The following is a 21,880-nucleotide window of genomic DNA, read 5'->3' on the forward strand; positions in this document are numbered from 1 at the left end:
TCTTGGATTTTTTATTTTTGTCAATGATATTATAATAGACACTGATAGAAACTTATACGATATTTCACACGGAGATGAAGAAAAATGCGGAGACACCACTAAAATAAAAATAAAAACAAATTTAAAACCCCATAGATTTAATGCTGTAGTAAAAAGATTTCATTTCAACTCTATGCTAAGAAACGAAAGAGAAAAGAGTGTATGGCGAGATGAGTGGAATGGATGAGTGATCTTTCTCTTGCTTTTGTTGCCAAGCCAAAGAATATGTAATCCTACTACTATTATAAATGTGAAAGTTTGTGTCTGGATGTATGTCTGAACTTCTTTAACGTAAAATATACTGAATAGATTTTGATGAAACTTTACAATAATATAGCTTACACACCAGAATAACAAATAGGCTATAATTTATAAAACTATAGTGTGAATTATACAAAATATAAAAGAAGTGTGATTGTTTCTAATGAATACAACTAGCGCCATCTCTTATCAACTAGCAAGCAAAAGGTCAATACAATTTATATGGCAAAACAACGTTTGCCGGGTCAGCTAGTAGTACATATTCTTACACATAATCGCATGGCCACGAGACGCGAGTGTATTCTGCCATTTGGGAGGTCATCTCTTATCGACTCTCGGCGCTAGACGACTGGTAAGGATTTATAGAAATACTCCTAAAACTGCTTAATTTAAAACCTGTTCGAAATTGAGATGTTTCTAATATAGAAAGAAAAATTATTTTTGGTATTAGGTATTCCTAAAGAATTCTGAAGAGACCGTAAAAGGTGGAAATCTGACGATGCACGGTCAGACCTATATGGCGGATTAATTAACACTCCTTATTCTTGCTGATTGAGTAAAGACAATAGAAGCTGGATAAGATATTGCACTACGAGGCAACGCACCATGATCGCTGATAATTCCAGCTTTTACTGCAAGCAGCGTACGTCAGATGGTGAAGAAAACTCTTCAAAGGTTCAACTGAGAAGAGTCAAATCACGACTTTCAGTGATAACCATAGAAATCTAATTAAAAAGATACTAGAAGTGACTTGCCGCCGATTTATAGACCAATAATAGAGTAAGTAGCGATTTAGTATTAGTTGTTTTGAGGTACAGGTTCCCACGATTTCCATCTTTTTAAACAGTCTGCCTAGTGGCCGTTACTAATTTAGGTAATCTCCGATGACAGGACAATTTTTGTCGCAGGGCTTGGGATGAGGCACGCACTCTTATTATCTCTTAATATAAATCACGTTTTAAACTCCATATTATATTTATTATTCTATATTTATTATTTCAATTTCATAACACATTTATTTAGTATATTTTCTGGGATTATGTTGTAAAAGCATATAATAAACAGGGTGTCACAAGTCATGGGACATGAAGGGAAAGTACCTTAAATATCGAAGATAGGCTATTTTACTGAAAGAAGACTTTATGTTATTTTTAAAAGTTAGTACTTCTGCATTCAAAGATTTTCTTAAAATTACTTGCTTCGTCTGGGAATCGAACCGACTGAAATTTTGGGACACCCTGTATATCTACATAGCCCAACATAACACTTACGCGACTGAGCCGAGTGCTAGGCATACCAAGTTTATGATTATTTAATTACAGTTCCTAGAAAATTCGTTTATAGGTTTCGCTATTAGTTACATTTAACATTATGAAGAATATATTGAGAGTTAAAATTTAAATGTTAAATGCTTTAAATTTTTCTAGTAGATACCTAATGATTCTATTGGCCTAGCTTATGAATAACGCAGTGCATAGCCGTAGAGCCCTTTTCTGCAGTACAAGAAGATATTAATATCGGTTGCATGGCCTTATTACTATGGCGAGGCGTGATTATATGTATAGGTACACACAGCATGTAGATTTTTATCGGTATGACTTATTCATGCCTGACCATCCATTGAAAAATTTAAAATAAAATGTTTCATCTGCACTTCACAGCCTCTATATTTGTGAAGGCTCAATCCTTGCCCAGTCAGGATTATAATATTTCAGAAGAAAAATACGGGTTACACTCCGGGATCGCATCTGTCGGCACGCTTTCACAAACCTGAAGATTAACGTTGTGCATTTTTGAATATTTTGTAATGGTTAGGCAATAATTCGCACGAATTGCTTTATTTACCAGTATAAAACAACTAGTATTTATGTGGTTATATACAATATTCATTTATTGCGCTAATGTAGGTACACGATTTATACTATCTACATAAAAAATTTAACACTACAGAACTATTACAATTATTTTACATTAAAAAAGTTAATCTCTCAGAAAAATCAACTTTGATCCATAATTTCAACGACTATTTCACCATCTTCATTACCAGCATCATCATCGCCAATCTCTTAAACTGATACAATAGGTTTATGGTGCATGAAGTAAGAAGATTTAAACAAAATAAAAAGTTACAAAGATATACAAGTATAACTATCTCCTTAGGGAGAGTTTTCGCTAATAACAAAGCTTAAAACTAAATAGTTATACTGTAAAAATATTTGAGCTTCAATCTCTCGACCTCACGGTGTTTCGGCTTCGCAATCACAATGATTCAGCCACTGGTCCAATGATAGCGGTCAACGCCACTAAAAAAGTTTTCTCTTCAATAATAACCCAGATTTGAAATGAATAATGAAATAAGAATATATTATATTACGAACTAAGGTCTAGTCAAGATGATTTTAATGAATTAGTAAGATTTGCCTATACTCCTACTATAGAGATAACGATAAGTATATTACTTGTGTTTTATGATTATTAAACAAAAAAATTTAACCATCATTATATTCTACAGTACAGGTTGCAATTTCAACTTCGCTACCTTTTCGTTACTAACATACGGTATCATATTAATAATCGTACCTCATTACGTACGTGTTATTTGTTCAATAACTATTCTGTTTTAACAAGGCCTTAGATTATTTATTTTAAAGTCAAAGAGGACTCAGGAATTGTCGAGTTAATCCTTATTGAAATGGATTATTCAAAAGTTTATTTAATTTTAAGTTAGATATGTTTACCCACTCACGAACTTATGAAACATTTCTTGGCATTGATACAAGATGGCTACCAATCTCCATTCAGAAATATAGTTTTTAGTTTACCATTGAAATGTACACTTATGATGTAGTGACATTATTATCCGCACGTGCTCGAACCAGGGAGGTATTACCTACCCATCCCTCAACTGTCATTCATGGAACGTAGTCAGCACGGAGTCGCCCTCGACCCCACGTCAGGGCCGGGTGGCAGCCCCTCTCGTAATGTGAACCCAGCCTACAGAGCAAACCGCGCATGCGAATACTTCTGCGCAAGTTCGAGTACGCAGCCTCCAACCTCCACACAATATATTTCGTTACCGTAAAGCCATTAAAACAATGTGAATTTCTCTTCCCTGCTCAGAAACGAGGTAAGTGTATTCTTAACTATCAGAAATATATCCTATTTGCGTCGGGTGGTGTCCCGTCGGAGACTGAGCTAGATGGTGTGGGAAGGCCAGTAAAAATAAAACGTTAGAAACGAGATTGGGGTGAGGCTAATGGCGGGGGTTGGTCGCCCTATGGGGCAGCACCCTGACTCACTGTATGCACGTTGCGATACAATGAATGCCTTTACAGGTACCGAGATATGAACTTCACCCCCTTCACGGGGCACGTTCCCGTGGTGACCACCCTGCCCACAATACACCAGTTTGCAGCCAAGTTTGGCTATGAAGGAAGTGGATCAATGGCGAATACCGGAGTGGTGCAGGAAACTCGCTACCACTCTGGGACGGGGGTTCAGTTCGCGGTGAATCCCACAGCAGGAGATGGAATGAGGTTCCGGCAGGGAGAGAGTGTGGTGGTTATGAGCAGCAACGGGCAGCCAGGATCCGTTACTCTTGCAGGATTAGGTGCCATGACTCCTGGTTAGTTGTTACTTTTAATTTTTAATTTACCATTATTGTAAAAACCGGCACGGCGGTCGTTAAGATCCATTCTTCTTAATTGCTTTTGCGGTGGTTCAAAAGTTTTATCACAGTTGAGATTCATTTTTCCAACGTTTTGTTGGTTTTTATGTTTTTCAATTTTTTTCATATATATAACATCATACAATATTATGATCCATTGCAATAAACCAAAAAAGAAAACAATACCATAATTACAGAATGTAGTTCGTAGCGGGAATCGATTTTGTTCTTATTCAATTCTTATTTTGATATCAGTCAGGACTTAAAGCAAAAGTATAAGTTATTATAATGTATTATCAAAAATGCAACAAAAACACTGGATAATGCCAACAAGATAAGAAGATGAGATACATAAAAACAAAGGTTAATATTTGCTTAATATATTGACATCAGCAGTTTAAGAAAAACTTAAAACGCTTGATAATTAAAAGAAACATAAGCGACCGCGACGTTACGCCGAGAAAGTCTCGAGTAAAAGCGTTTTAAAGTAAGGTAATAGAATCGCTCAAGCGGAGGAAGCGCTAGGTATGTCTTACTTTGAGCGTGTTGCTGTATAGTTTTTTTTTTATATTATGTATCGTTTGTTTTATTTTAATTTAGCTACAAATACATTTTATTTTTATCTAATATATAAAATTCTCGTGTCATGGTGTTAAACACTGAACTCCTCCGAAACGGCTTGACCGATTCTCATGAAATTTTGAGTGCATATTGGGTAGGTCTGAGAATCGGACAACATCTATTTTTCATCCCCCTAAATGTTAAGGGTGGTCCACACGAAGTTTTTATTTTTATTTTTTTGACATTTTTTTTAAATTTGTTTGATTATGAGTCAGCATTAAAAATACGTACAACTTCAAATTTTCACCCATCTACGATCAACAGTTACTTTTGTATCGCGATTTTTATTTTATATATGAATGATCACAATACAAACACCGCACAGCAATGCGTGTTATAAGTTATTGTGTCACTTAACAGGGTTGGTCAATGGATTAGCATAGGACGGTTCTTCAAAAGTAGAAGAGAAAATGGGTAGTTTTCTACATCAAACTTGAAAAAAACTGTGCCGAATTTTTCATAATGGCTATATAAGGAAATCATCCAAAACTCAGTTTTTCGACATTATCTGGGGAAAGAATGTAATTTTATAAAATTATAACTTTTCCGGAAAAATCGGGCTAATTGTATTATATTATGTTTTTAAACATTTATCACAGCGGAACTTTAACATTGTAATTATTGTGACGGGTACCTTCTCACGATATATATTTTATTAAGCTATTGCATAGCTTCTATCGCGGGCCTTGAGCGTGGAGACCGAATCCAGAAATTCCGTAACGAAAATAACCTAACACTTACTTACTAGATGTATATTGATATTTCGGCACGGTCATTATAGTTGCCGTGGAACAGCGGTTATCACGTATGCTTTTTGTGCAGAAGGTCCCAGGTTCGAGCCTGGGGTACATCTTTATATTTTTTATCACGTTTTTTTAATTTGTATTATTATGCCAAGCATTTTTATTTAGTTTCACCTGTCCCGTTGTCTGTCTGTAATCAAATCTTGCAAGTTAAATTTTACTCACTTCCCGTTTGCGTTTTTTAAAATAAATTTTATCAAAAAAAATACTGCATAAATAAAATAAATACATAATTATAATTGCATAAGTTGATAAAAATGCTGTGCAATAGCTTTACCGCGGCAGTCCCCGAGTGCCACACGTCTTTTTTAATCTATATTAATACTAGCTGACCCGACAGACGTTGTTCTGTAGATAATAAAAAAAATACTGTTTTATAGGAATTTGCCATTAATATTTCTAAACATCAAGAATTATTTCGTAAAAAATGCTCCCTGTTGTTATAATGAAATTGTTTCACAGTGGAACTGTCAAACCGTGAGTCACTAAATTCTCTCATAGAAAATATGCATACAAAACAAGTATTGAAAATAAAAATTATTATGGGTTAAAAATTAAAAACTATCCTATCTCTCAAGTTGGACTAAACTGTAACTCCATGAAGTAGGTAATCCCCATTAAAATCCGTTCACTAGTTTAGGATTCCATCGCGGACAAACAACGTGACACGAAATTTTTTGATTTAGTTACTCGAAAATTTCACCTTGAAAATAGATATACTATTTGGTGGGCTTTTATTATAATACACCTAATTAGGAAAAGACATAATTATAACTTGTATATAAATAAGTATTGCGGTTTACATTCGAATTCAAAATAGGATTTAAAATCATTTATTCAACGTCAAAAAACAACACACATTCGAAAATTTTGTCCCATACAGAAGGATTGTCAGAAAGTCTCAGAAACACAGAAAGTTCCTTTTTTTAATTTCGTTACAGCTATAGACTGCCCGCCGACAGACAGAAGGGCAGACCGAAAGTAGATTCTTCGTAATAGACTTCTCGTTATATTAACCCTTCCGGTACAAAACGCTAAAGAAGTACTTAGTGACAGTTATTGAAAAGGAAATGTAGATGAGGTTTGTTTGACCTCGGGGAGAACAACTAAGAATATTATAATGTACACACCGTAAGCTTACCCTACGATACGAGACAGGGTACACAGGGTACAGGGTCACGAGACACCGCACGATGATATGATTATGAACACACTGCAGACGATATTATGTCATGTTAGTTTGTTCCTTAGTTCTGTACATACAATGCTGTCACAGTCTCTATTTGTGAGTGACGAATAACACGTTTTTTTAGGTAAGAGGAGGAAATTACACTTTATGTATTTAGACCCTGAAATATAGGCCTTATGTCGGGCTCGATATCCGACACCTCCTACCGACTAAAAACCTCCCTTATGCTGGTAGCTTGAAAGGTTTCCCAGTGACATATGACGTGGGCGGTGGAGGCTGAACTACTACGCTATAAGTGTGAATGTATGTATGCATAACAAGCTAAAAGGTACCTGTTTCGGACAGCGGCTAAATCGTCACAGCGCAGACGCGACGACATAGCCAAAAAATTTTGTCGCGTATAGTGCGGTGTATAGTAGGGGAGCCCACGATGTGTAATGGGGAATTACTAGAGTGTCGACGTTATATAGATAAGTTTATAGTAAGAAAACAAAATTATATAATGTTCGACTTTAAGCAAAAAATAACAATTATTAAAGCGAAATACTTCGGTTTGTCAGATAGTTTAGAATTTAGATGCTCCAAAGTGTTTTAGATATCAAAGGTTCATTCATCTGCCGACTTGTGTGGTCACTGAGGCCATCCGAAAAGCTAGAAAGAAATTCATTCCAGCGCGTCAGATATGTTCAGAGCGAGTCAGAGGGGTTGTTAATCCTTAAAATCCTCCCAATGAAATTTACCAAAAAAGCTGATATTTCACACAAGCTTCATTTATTTTGACGTGTTGTCATTTATTTATATATTTATTGTGTTGTCATGGCACTTATATCATGATAACGGAAAGCAGAAAGCATTGTGTATGGCGCGAGAAAGTGAAAGGGAGGAGATATTCAGTTTGGAATACTTCACTCCGGCTGCACGCTCTTATCATATTAATTATTTATTTCTGAAGGTTGATTTTTTTACTAATCTGGTAGGGTACCCTAGACGTACGATCCTATATAAAGATCTTATATATGGTAGATATACTACTAACAGGATTTTTTTTCTTATGAAAATAAGGGACGAGACGAGCAGGATGGTCAGCTGATGGTAATTGATACGTCCTGCTCATTACAGTGATTCTTGAAAACTCCAAAAATTCTGAGCGGCACTAAAACTGCGCTCGTCACCTTGAGACATAAGATGTTAAGTCTCATTTGCCCAGTAATTTCACTAGCTACGGCGCCCTTCAGACCGAAACACAGTAATGCTTACACATTACTGCTTTACGGCAGAAATAGGCGCCGTTGTGGTACCCATAGTCTAGCCGGCATCCTGCAAAGGAGCCTCCAACTGGTAACGATGCAAGGTATTCATTCCTTATGTTGATTTGCCACGCTTGAGTAAATCCCAAAATCCCTCCTGGGCTCCTCTATTAAAATGTCAATACAAAATATATATCGAGTTTTGAATTATGACCACATTTTCTGGTGTGTCGCGTAGTGTCGTCGACAAAATACCCTAGGGATATATTTTTGAAAAAAAATACTTACTTTATAATATTTTTCAAGGTGTGAAATACCAGACCATCACCTCATCATCATCATCACTGAATGTGGGTAACATATCGTACGGGGGGCACACGTACATACAGGCGGACGAACTAAAAGCTGATAAGAGGGAGTACAGGGAGGAACTTCAGCAGGATATCATGACCAGTATGATGCAGCAGCAACAAGGTAAGATAAGATAATGTTAAGATGAAATAACAACAACAGCATAATTATATTATGAATAATTTATTAAAATAATAATAATTAAGACTTAAAACAATATGATATCGTATCAAAGCGGAAAATAGAATTAAAAATTTAAAACAAAAAGTTATTTGTTCATGTCACGGACTAGTAAAAAAAAGAAGGACTCCGCGCCGTGATATTAGCAAGTGAAGCACCTTTACGCTAGTGTGTGTGAGGTTACGGTTTACCAGTTACACAATTTTTTCTCTCTTAAATAATATATCCACAAATACTTTTATATTATTGTTTTTACACTTTTTCACAACGCACGACGGTATTTTTAAAATATTTTATTGCGACGCAAATTGATCTGTCACAGACGATGGCAAATCTCATAATGGCGGCCGATCGGCTTGTATTACTGTAAGTGTATGCGTGGGGCTATGTATTTACACGTTTACCGGCTTGTTTTGGTGCCTCACTGTTATGTAAAGTGACACGGAGTCCTTATTTTTTTGTCGTCCGTGGTTAATTTTTTTTAAGGAATAGGAGGACAAACGAGCGTACGGGTCACCTGGTGTTAAGTGATCACCGCCGCCCACATTCTCTTGCAACACCAGAGGAATCACAAGAGCGTTGCCGGCCTTTAAGGAAGGTGTACGCGCTTTTTTTGAAGGTACCCATAATTAAATTTTTTACTTATATTATTTAAGTATTTTAATTCAAAAATAAATTTTAATATACTTCTGTGGACCAATATGACTTGTATTTTCATTTATTTCATATATGTATATGCAATCCATGCTGTATAATATTAAAAAAATTGACCAGACTAGATGTGAAAGATTTTTCGAGTGCATGGTGTTTCAGTTACCGTGCACCAGGCGCCACTACAGCAAGGGACACAGCAGCTACTGGTTGTTCTGCACGAGCCCAAGGAAGCCGCGGCTTTGGCGCGCGTTTTCAAGCAGGAGATGAGGCCGGGCTCTGCTGAGTTTATTAGTTAGTCATCATTTATCAAACAATGTTTTTTTTTATATATAAGAGGGGGGCAAACAGTGGGAGTGCTCAGTAGTGAGGCTACCGCCCATTGACATTCGCTACAACAGGTGTCAAGAGATGCGTTGCCGGCTTTTAAGGTAATTTTTTTATGAAAATAAGGGACGAGACGCGCAGGACGTTCAGCTGATGGTAATTGATAAGCCCTGACATTGCAGTGCCATTCAGCCTCAGGGTTCTTGAAAAACCCCAAAAATTCTGAGCGGTTCTACAATTGCGCTCGTCACCCTGAGACATAAGATATTAAGTCTCATTTTCCCAGTAAGTTTACTAGCTCCGGCGCCCTTCGGACTGAAACACAGTAATGTTTACACATTACTGCTTCACGGCAGAAATCGGCGCCGTTGTGGTACCCATAATCTAGCCCGCATCCTGTGTAAAGCAGCCTCCCACTGGGAGGAGGGTGGGGCAAGGTGGGATGTCGCTAAGTATGCTCTTTTCTTGAAGGTCCCTGAGTTGTATCGCTTTGGGAAAACAGCAGCCGGTAATTAATTCCATGAAGTAGCTGTGTGAGGCAAGATATTTTTTGTAAAACGCGCGGTTGTGAATTGCCAAACGTGAACGTGATGCATGATGCGATGCGTTTGACGGTTCTTCTATACACTTACTTAAATATATACCCGCGCGTTGATATAGGGATAAGCGGCCATGATACTGACGTCATGGCCAGGCAGATACTTCAAATTTCATCAATCAAAAGTATTGTTAGTAATAAGGTTATAGTCTACTTACATTATATCCGTTCTGATGAATATTTCGAGCTAACTATATTTTCGCTCTGTTACAAGCTCCGTGAAACAGGAGCTAAAAATTATTCATCATTAATCATCAAATCAAAATGAATATCATATCAGTATTTTCGTTCTTCAAATTCAAATATTAATGTTCAAAAGCATATATTTAGCGTCAAAAACTACCACCCATTAGAAAATTTATGCCTCAGATTTGAGAAGAACGGTCGCAAGAAACTCAGATGAAACGAACAATTCTTAAATTATTCAATTAACAATTCTTTTGAATTTTCTAAAATATTTGTTTTGAACATTTTCTGGGATCACGTTGTAAAAGTATATTTATTTATATACTTTAAAGGCATAAAAGGCATTTATTTTCTCAAAATTGATTCCTTTAGAATTCTTTTTGATGTCATTTCTGATATTTACTAGATACTACTACAGCTTCGGAAAGAAATGGCGCTCTGAGAGAGAAGATGCGGCGCAAGAAACTCTCCCAGCATTTCTTTTGCGCTCTTTTCAATAAAAATATACAATATTGTACAGTCATTTCTATCGCTATAAAATAGAGAGTCCCAGGCTGTCCGATCATTTAGATATTTAGCAGTGGAGTAATAGGATTTACGACAGAGCCATTTTTTTATACTTATCTTACATTATCAAGATAATATTAATATATAATATTATATATAATATAATATATTAAATTAATATTCAGTTAAAATGTTTCTTACTGTATTTTTCTTTTAATGATTCTTTAGGACCTAGTTCATAAATAGCGGGAATAGCCCGCTTCTGCAGCACAAAGATGGTATTAATATCGGCTGCACTGCCCCATAACAGTATACCATACCCATAATACTGTGAAAATCACATTCAAAGATTCCGTTATATATATATATCTGTGTAAGGGAAGCTAATATATGTATAGAATAGCAATAGTGCGTATACAAATGATTTAAGTTTTCTTTAGTGTTAATTCCGCCAATATTTGTTTTTAAACAATTCGACACATGTTTCGCCTGTACACGAGGCATCCTCAGGAGGTGTTGTCTCGCCAAAATCTAGCATGAGACTTCTCGTGAAAACGAAAAAGAAAACATAAATCATTTGTATAATTATGGATTTCCGCAAAGTAACGCCTACTTCAATAAAAATTTTCAGCAATAGTGCGTGCAAACTAAAAAATATTTTCGTGTGTCAGGTATAGCCGATGTGGGCGAGGGAGCGTCGTGGCAGGCTGTTGGTGGCGGCGTGGCCGACTACCTGGCAGCGCTTCCATTGCCGCTGCATCATCTGCTCAAGTACAGCTCGGTCGAGAAGCGTGACGACCACGCCACTTTTATTGCCAGCGTAAACACATCACCACTCTCTAACGTTCACACTGTAAGTTAAAAACACTCTCAATTTGTCGTTCTCTTACCAAAAACCTTGAAAGGCAAACCTTACAAGCAACACGTGCCATTTATAACTACGCTATGTGATCGGTGTCGATATTCGTACTGTGCAAGCGTTTGAGAGTAATATTCTTCTTTTTTATTCAGGTTCCTGCAGTGTTTTCTATTAGTTTATGCGATTCTAAAGTTCTGATGACCTAATATTACAAAAATATTTGATCGAGTTTAATATCTTCTATTTAAACTTTGGCATTGAAATTGAAGATGTTATATGTTACTAGCTGGCCGAGCAAACGTTGTAGTGCCATATAAAGTAATAAAATAAAATTCAATGCTTACATATAATTGCTTCACGGCAGAAATACAAACACAAAAATAGTACACATATCCGGCATCCTGTGCAAAGGAGCCTCCCACTGGTAAAGTTACAAGAAGCTTGTGGTAGCTGAAGTATGATGCAAAATGTGACAATCTAACGCATAGATAAGACAATCTAACGTCAGGGTGTCGAATTTGCGTGACGGTGTGTGCGCGCATCGTAAAATTCACTCACATTTTTTTACCCTAACGCGCCAAAAGAAATACGTATAACATAAAAAAACAGAATTAATTAATGAACATAATTTAGATCTCATTATCTGACAATGTTTTTTTTTCAATTCTTCGGCAGATATCGCCACAGGAGGGCAGTGTTTTAGTTCAGAACACGAACGTACTGACCCCAAACCTCGTGATGTGTACTCAAACACCAAACAGTCCTGAAACGAACTCGTCTAGCTCTTTATACTACAACAATGGGAGAAAGAAGAAGAAAAAGAAAGACTCAGAAGAGAAGAAGCCGAGACCAAAACCTGGAGAGATAAGGATAACAACTGCTTTAGGTAATTTTTTGGTATAGTGTATTTAAGAATAATATTCTTTTTTTTAATGACAGTAAGGGACGAGACCAGCAGGACGTTCAGCTGATGGTAATTGATACGACTTGCCCATTTCAATGCAGTGCCGCTCAGGATTCTTGAAAAACCCAAACATTCTGAGCGGCACTACAATTGCGCTCGTCACGTTGAGACATAAGTCTCAATTGTCCAGTAATTTCACTAGCTACGGCTCCCTTCAGTCCGAAACACAATAATGCTTACACATTACTGCTCACCGGCAGAAATAGGCGCCGTTGTGGTACCCATAATCTAGCTGGCATCCTGTGCAAACGAGCCTCCCACTGATAAGTTCATAATTCATAGCAACTTCTGTTTTTTAGAATCTATAATATCGTCTGTTCTAATCTAAGTGAGCATATGAATATTTTAGGTGATAATATTAAAAATTAACTGATTGTACATTTTTAGCGCGAGCTTAGACTTACCAACCGTACTCTAAAATAGAGTATTATACTCTATTCCATGTAAAGTATTCGTTAGGAATAAATTTTGGTAAAATCAGTGCCTTTCATGCCTTTTGTATAACATTTTGAACAGATGGAAGCACCCTGTACTGCTGCCCCGAGTGTCACATGGCGTATCCAGAGCGCGACTTGGTGGAGGAGCATCTCGTGGGACATACCATGGAGAGAAAGTTAGTACTGGCTGTTTAACCACCGCCTGGTTTCTCCTTGTCAAATTTGCCTGTCTGCGTGACGTCAGGCTCTTGGCTGTGCATGAGGGGTGTTGGTTCCAACACTTTTGTACGGTAGTAAAATTTGGGTATGGCAGAAGAAACATGAAAGCAGAATAAATGCAGTTGAGATGAGAGCGTTGAGAAGTATGATAGGAATTAAACTGAGTGACAGAAGAGTGAAATGTTGTGGTCTGAAAGAAGATGTTGTGACAAAAATTTTGAAAGGTATGCTGATTCGTCATGTCGAGAGAATGAATGAAGAACGATTAACGAAAAAAGTGTATAAGGCCAGTGTGAATGAAAGTTTTGGAAGGGGTAGACCTAGGCGGACGTTTCGAGACCAAATCAGGGACGTCTTGAAAAAAGGCCAGATCAAGAGTACCCTTAACCGAAGAGCATGTATGAAAGGAATAATGAAAGTGGACGAAGCGAAACAAGTATGAAAAGAACCGTAGCAAGTGGAAAGATGTGGTTTCTGCCCTATTATATGTATGTATGTATGTGACGTCAGCGATCAATCGCCCCCTTGCATGTTATGGGATAAGTGGCGGCACGTAAGTCCAGCGATGAATGAAACGTGGAGGGGATAGCTGCGCATGGGTACTGTCGCGTATGTTTTACAAATATTACTTTAATTAATTAATAAATAAAATAAATAAAAAAGCCTTTATTGCTGTACTAAATTTACATACTAGGTACTAAAATAAAGTAAAAAAAGTGCCTCTAAATACTATCGGAAAACGGTCTTTACTGTGGTACAGCTTGTCTTCCGACAAAGGCCTCCCCAAAGATTTCCATTCTGTCCTATCTTTTGCTGTACAAGTCCATAATAGCCCCGCTATTTTCTTGATGTCGTCTTCCCATCTCATAGGCTGTATCTCTTTTTCTTTTGCTATCTAGTGGTTGCCATTCAGTTAGTAGTCTTGCCCATTTCTCTGTCTTTTCTCTTATCATATGACCTGTCCATTTCCACTTTAATTGTTTTTTTTTTATTTATTTTTTATGGAATAGGTGTACAAACGAGCGTACCGATCACCTGTTGTTAAGTGATCACCGCCGCACACAATCTCCCGCAACACCAGAGGAATCACAGGAGCGTTTAAGGAATGTGTACGCGCTTGTTTGAATGTTTTGTATGCATTCTTAAAATTTGTCTTATTTTTAATGGCTTTTAATTTCACACGATCCTTTCTTTTAACTCCTATTGTGCTTCTTTCTATTCCATTCTGACAAATTTTAATTTTGTTGGCTAGTTGCTCATGTCTGAGAGCCGTACAATAAGCATTGTAGTATGCACGTATTAAATACTTTCCTTTTGTCTTTCATAGGCATTTCTTTATTCTTCATAACTGAATTATGTGACCAGTATCGTTTCCACGTATTAACTATTCTTCTTTCTATTTCTTTTTGCATACATTCTTCATTAGATATTAACTGCCCTAAGTATATATATTCCTGAACGTATTCTATTTGCTCGTTATTAAATGTTATTTGCACTGTTTTGCATTTGTCATTATTTTTGTTTTTGTTAAATTCATTGAAAGGCCTGCCTTAATACTCTCATCCGCTAACGCCTGTAACATTCCATTTAAAGTTTCTGGGCTATCGGAATATACGATTAAGTCATCAGCAAAACGTAGATGATTCAGATTCTCTTAATTAATTATAAATATTATTAATCTCAGTATTTTTTTTTTTATATGAGAGGGGGCAAACGGGCAAGAGGCTCACGGGATGGGGAGAGGTGAGGCAACCGCCCATGGACATCCGCAACAACAGGTGTGTCAAGAAATGCGTTGCCGGCCTTTAAGGTGGGAGTATGCTTTTTCCTTGAAGGTCCCTAAGTCGTATCTGTTCGGGAAGACCGCTGCCGGTAGTTGATTCCACAAAATGGCTGTGCGACGCAAGAAATTTCGAACAAAACGCGCGGTTGTGGAATGCCAGACGTCTACGTGATGCGGATGGTACGTTGCACGTAATGTCCGATGGTGGAATTCGGCCGCTGGAATCAAAATTAATTAATAGTAATAAAATATTAATGACATTATTTTAATGTAATGACAAATCTAGCGCAGAGCGAACTGTGCAGGATAGCTGCGTATGGGTGGTACTGTTGCGAACGGAAATATACTTTGAAAAATATATAATTGTTAAGTGTTAAGTACTTCTGTACAAAGTTAATTACGTGCCAGAGTCGTCAAAAAAAATCTCAAAAATAGAATATGTGTTTGTGTGTGTATGTATAGTGTATGTGACTTTTTACACAAATTATCTTGCCCCAAGCTAAGCATATATAGCCTGTGTTATGGGTTACAAGACAACGATATATTTAATACAATATACTTACTTAAACATACATAAATACATTTAAACATCCATGACTCGGAAACAAACATCCATATTCATCATATAAATGCTTGCACCTACCGGGATTCGAACCCGAACCTCTAGCTTAGTAGATATTTTTGTTCTTATAAGTGCTAGAGTACCTCAATGTGCATCAAACGGCCGCAGATAGAGGCTTAACTTACAAATCCGAAAACAATGTGCGAAATAATCAAAACAGCACGACACAGAATATTCCCTTCCTATTGGTATACCTAACATAGGGGAATCGAATGGGAATTTGAACGTACAGTTCCAAGAGTACTCAGGATTGATGAATGGAAGAAGGTGTATTGTCTGGCAAATGGAGATCCAACTTATTATTAAAATGTATAGGATTATCTAAAAATATGATTTTGTACTAAAATAAATGATTCAGGTTCATCTGTGACATCTGCAACGCAGCTCTCAAGCGGAAGGATCACCTGACGCGCCACAAGCAGTCCCACAACGCGGAGCGTCCGTTCATCTGTTCTGTATGCATGAAAGCCTTCAAACGTAAAGAGCAGTTAACTCTACACTTCATCATCCACTCCGGGGAGAAGCGGCACGTCTGCAATGAATGTGGGAAAGGTAAGGATTTTGTAGAGACTGTAAATATCTTTCAGCTTCGATCATCTCGTAAAGTATCACCGGGTCATGAAGACGACATGCACCGATGCTCACCAGATCCCCCAATTTAGGTTGGATATTCATTTTGAAACAGCCAAATAAAAATATATCATCTGTTGTAAAGACAAGTTCTTTATCGGCAAGAGAAATACATTCTTTTGTGTTATTTTGTTGAGATCTTGTGAAAGGCTTCGGCATGTTCGCTACGTCAGCTTCTTCTTCGGTTGTGTCGTGGGGCGGGTCGTTCCTTCCCTTAAATATGGCTGAGGGAGGCGTTTTTTATAGTCGTTAATTCTCACATATTTTAAATATTTTTCTTCTATGTGTCTATTATATATACCTGCACTTTTATTTATTTACAGTGTGTGCTGATTAATGCATCTACTGTACTCAATAATTCTGGCGTTTTTGATTAATAAAATAGATTTATCATTTTGGATTTACTCGTGCAAGGCAAATGAAATTAAAATCACTTTATTCTTTTAGGTCAAGGAAATGAAACTAATTATGAATGTTAAAAGTTTAATTGTGGTATACATTAATCTGGCCGAAAATTACTATAAATATGATTATTATATATTCATTATTATAGGATTCTACCGCAAAGACCACTTACGAAAACACACACGGTCACACATCGCTCGACGGGTGAAGGCAGAACTGTCACAAGAAACCACGTCACAGAAAACCTCAAAACAGGTGAAATGGTTTTATTTTAAGCTTTATATTTCAGGGGTTTTTCCTTCACAGACCTGTTTAACTATAAAGAAAAATGGTAGTTCAAAAAAGGTCTGGAGTGTGAACAGGATAAAGTAGTATTCCTAGTTCTAAAAGCTATATTTTCAACACAATACTTGTCTAAAAACATCGTGTTTGCGTGTTTTCTCCGATCACTGATTCTATTGTAGAACATATTAGGGTTACATGCAAAATTAGTTTACACGCACACTATATTTTATTCTATTTGCAAAGCTGTGAAACTGCACACTATTTGAAGTTAAATAAAAACTTGAACGTTTTCAGCGCTAAGTAAGATGCGCGAGAGTGATTACCTACCACCTCAGTTCTTCAACTCGTCCGTTGATAAGAATACAATATATTAAATACCTAGTAGGTAGTAAATATATATCTGGCTGAAAAGGCTTCCCTGGTCAACAATTAAGTATCCACATGGGATTTGAGTCTATCTTATCAACTTACTACCAAGGCGCCAAGCGACAATTTTGCTTAGCGCAGCAGGACGAAAAATCACATTTTCCGCGCGGAGCCAGGAGAGAAAAACATTTATATCGCCTTCGCGATATAAATCTTCTTCGATTTATATCGCGATGCCTTGTCGTATTAACGTTATTGTGACATCACCAAAAGATCGGTACTTTTGATTGGTGGTTTTTGAATTGTCTACCCAGATCTGACGTCACTATTACGTCGCTAACATGGCTGCCTATCCCAGCTTTATCGCGCGGGACTATAGATGCCCTTTGTATCTACAATTTAAATAATTATTGAGACTAGAATGAGCAAGTTTGATGGCGATTGGTGTATTTTTATTTTAACCAAATAATTGCCTTCTTTCAGACTCAAACTGCGACGAAAGAGTGCTCCTGACATCGTTCTCTAGAAGACTTCTGAATCCACTAAGCCAATGACTATGAAATAACCTGAGTATAAAAGTTATTATAAGTATGGTATTAATAATACTTAAGAGGATACATTAGCATTTCTCTTTGTTTTGCTTTTTTTATTGATAATGAGTTAAAAATGAAACAAAAACGTATTTCTGAACTATTTTAAAATATTGTATAGCAATAAAATGATAAGGATTATTTACCTAGTTGTATAAATAGTTTTACACAACCGCTTTATGATTGCCAATTTTTTAATGTATTAAAATGGATAAAGTGTCAAAAGATGTGTGATGACATAGATATATTATGCCGTCATGGACTTTTCTGCAGATCTATATGAAATCTAGAGTTCCACCATACATAACATTGTTTCCAACACATCCAATAAATATCGTTAATGTATACAGAAACTTAACAAACTATATACTTAAGCCTTCCTCGAAAACCACGCTAACCATTAGTGACAACAGCATTTAAATTGGTACAGTAGTTTTTAAGTCTATCGCGAACAGACAGACAGAGAGACGCGGCGGAGGACTTTGTTTTATAATAAGTGCTAGATTACTTCATAAAGTTCTTAAAAACAGTTTTATAAGATACGCCGCAAACAGAGGTCTAGTTTACAAACCCGATAACAATAATCGGAAAAATTAAAATATTCCGACACAGTCCTTTCCATTCCGATGCCGAAATTTTGGTACGATTGTTTAAGTTTTTGAGGAAAAATAATCGAAAACCAAACCCTGATTTTTGTGTTTTTTTTTATTTCAGGCCTGAGCTAATGCTACCTCTATATAATTAATTAGTTAAGATCATGAAAATCAAATGTGATATTAAACGCACGCAACATATTCGTAGTCAATAATAAATTTAGCTTAAGTTTTATTATTGTCATTTAATATTTGTATACATCTTGATATCGAACTAAAATTTTACATTATAATAATAATATAAAAAAAAAACATTTATATCAGGCATACCACGCATATACTTTAGTTGGCATGTTCTTAAAATATTATTGGTGGAATGAGAATAGTACAAATTTTTATAACGTAGGTAAGCTAGCTTGTAGGAAAGATTAAAAAAAATATTGTCATGAGATTAGTATAACGTGACTCATTAAAAGAAAGTTATAAATTAGAAATGAGCGATCACTGACCTCTACTATATATATCTACCACTTGTCGGCTGTCAAAGTGCTTTTGTGCCTGTTTCATATTCGCCATTTTGGCGCTGTTGGACATGTAGCGAGAGTCTGCAGTTGTCATCAGTAGTTTTCGTAAAAACTACCTTCTGATGACAACCCACTGAACAACATATTTGTGGAAAACTATTAAAAAGAAAAATTGTGTAAGTAAGTCTATTTGAAGCGCCACTCGCGAGCGTCCAGAGAACTAATTTGACGTATAATACAAATTGCTGCGAAGGAACGGAACAATACTCTGAAGTATTTTTTCATTTTGAAATTATTTCGTTCGTTTTCCGTGTTATTTATACTTCAGGAATCAACGTAATAAAGTATACGCGAGTGGCGCTTCAAATAGGCACAAAAAGTTTTACTGCCTGTACAGTGGTATTTATACTGGTCGGTGTGAGCGATTGCGAGTTCCGATCTCGACTACACAAGTCAAAAGGAAACATTGGTGTGATATGTTCGATTATTTTAATGTCGGCTTATGTATTGCGAAATCTCTTAATCTTAAAATCGTATTTCTAGATTTCTAGTCTCTGCTGCACTCCAACTACATACCGCAGGCGTAGTCGCAAAGAGCGGCAACTAATACCACGCCCAAGTGCGCGGACTCGAGCCAGTCTCGAACTATGTGTGACGTTGATGTGCCACATGTTTTATCTTTACAAATAATTGAAACTAAAATGCCGGGTTGCGTAGTAAAGCTTTGTAAAAATAATACTACAAGAAATAAGAAAGACACTGGGAGCAAATATCATCAGTATTTTGTATTTAATTAATTTCAATGTAAAATAAATCGAAGCGTACCTATGTTACAAAATTATAAAGATGCCATTGAGTGTCACGATGCCATTTAATCTAATATATAACATTCTCATGATGTTAAACATTGAACTCCTCCGAAACGGCTTGACCGATTCTCATGAAATTTTGATTGCATATTGGGTAGGTCTGAGAATCGGACAACATCTATTTTTCATCCCCCTAAATGTTAATAAAAACCGATCGAATTGATCATCTCCTCCTTTTTGAAGTCGGTTAAAAATGGCATCTGATTATTATTACCGATTACTCACAGTCCATACCATTTGATTTAGATTTTGTTGGCTTTGTTATTTGTATAACTAACGCTTTACAACCAAATATAAAGTTTATTGTAAAAAAGGTGTAAATATTATATACCTACCTAATGCATAAGTGAATGACAGTTGACGTTCAAACGAACAAAAAAACCTTCAACAAGCAGTAAAAGTTGAAAGGTTTTAAACTTTTATCGAATCGTATCTGTTGCTTCAATTTTGTTGACGGTCGGACGGTCCAAATCACAATCGACTTAGCAGTTGAGATGATCAACTAAAATCGCTCCGTGTGAACCCGTTGTTGGGAAATGAGATTAGAATCGTCTATGTTACCGGCTAAACTCCTCAACAGAATACGTTGGCAAGACGTCTGCAAAATGTAGGTACCAGGCGATACTCGATGGCGATAGTACGACCCAAAAAGTATTCTCAGATTTTAGGTTAAGTTGTTTCCTTTTCGAAGTTATATTTCTTAGGCGCTTTATGAAAAAATGATGAGAGTGAAATTTTAAAATGCGCGGGTGGCACTGTAATACAAAAGTAACAGATTGAAGTTGGTTCCTAAAATTTTCTGACGTTTGCGTCATTCGTTATTTTTTTTTGTTTCCATTATTAGGACAGGCACAGGGTTCAAGCCCATACAGTCGTATTCATTATTTAATAACTAATTGTCAAAGCAATCATTGCAAGATTTTTACAAAATTGTTCTTCCTAAAAACGTAGAATAGCACGAGGAATAAATCATTTTAATGTTTTTTGCTTCGTTAGGCCAAAGAAGTATATATAATTTCCTGCGTACATACATAAGTACACACAAACACTTTTTTTTCTCCACTATTCTTTAATATCACCTAGCATTATTACCTTAGAATGGCCATTAAGTTGAATATTATATCTAATTGCTTTAAGAAATATGTAAGTTATATACTTGAATTTAATATCGGTTTGAAAAGCATTAGCGCCATATCTTGGCTATCTAGTAAGTCATGTTTTTATCATCAAAAGGATGTGTTATTATAAGCCTGAGAACCAAACGTATTGTTGTACACTTTATGTATATATATGTTAATACAGTTTGTATATTCTACTATAATAAATATATTAGTTACAAAACAAGTTGTTTTATATTAAGAATACTAGCTGACCCGACAGACGTTGTTCTGTTTTTGTCAATAATATTTCATAACATCAAGAATTATTTCGTAAAATATGTTCCCTGTTGTTACAATGAAATTGTTTCACAGCAGAACTGTCAAAGCGTGCGTCAATAGATTCCCTCATAAAAATTATCCTATCTCTCAAGTTGGACTAAACTGCACTCCAGTAATCCCCATTAAAATCCGTGCACTAGTTTAACTGTTCACCGGAAACAAACAGTCAAATCAGGACACTGGATTTATATATACTTACCTATGTTATTAGTCAAAACATTTTCAAATTCAATAGAAGGGAAGTAATATAAAAACCGACCGTGATAGTGCGGTTCGTTCTATTGACGACGTGCCACACGGCCAAATGTTGCCAAACAGTGATGCATCTACTCCAGGTTATTTAGCAAAAATAAGAATAAGTGACGATTCCCTCTGTAAATGTGGTCTAGATGAGGGAAATGTGGATCACATGTTCTTCAATTGCCTTTTAATGCAACCTTCTTTAAACAATATTTATACCCCCCGAAGTTCCCCGCCCAAACTTCCTTTAAATGTCTCATCTCCCTAGTTTTTACTCCTTTTATAAATACATTGTGTAAATATATTAAAAGGAATTAGCCTAAGTTTTAACAAATTATCAGTAAGTATATATTTTAATGACTTAAGTAATCATATTTCTGTATGTCCTTTATAATTTATATTTGTTTCAGCTATAAAATAAGAAAATT

The 21,880-nt window shown here is 36.2% G+C and overlaps 1 protein-coding gene across 1 annotated transcript; it reads left to right on the forward strand.

Moving 5' to 3' along the window:
• The first annotated feature begins 3,340 nt into the window (after nt 1–3,340).
• LOC126969373 (zinc finger and SCAN domain-containing protein 23-like) lies at nt 3,341–19,081 on the forward strand. The gene is made up of 10 exons (XM_050814764.1): nt 3,341–3,427; nt 3,636–3,925; nt 8,134–8,301; nt 9,172–9,303; nt 11,299–11,480; nt 12,162–12,372; nt 12,967–13,063; nt 15,870–16,063; nt 16,695–16,801; nt 17,681–19,081. Exons 2-10 carry the CDS (start codon nt 3,646–3,648, stop codon nt 17,708–17,710), a joined length of 1,401 nt encoding a protein of 466 aa, XP_050670721.1. The 5' UTR covers nt 3,341–3,427; nt 3,636–3,645; the 3' UTR covers nt 17,711–19,081.
• The last annotated feature ends 2,799 nt before the right edge of the window (nt 19,082–21,880 follow it).

This window comes from Leptidea sinapis, chromosome 18 (genome assembly GCF_905404315.1).
Source record: "Leptidea sinapis chromosome 18, ilLepSina1.1, whole genome shotgun sequence".
NCBI lineage: Eukaryota > Metazoa > Arthropoda > Insecta > Lepidoptera > Pieridae > Leptidea > Leptidea sinapis.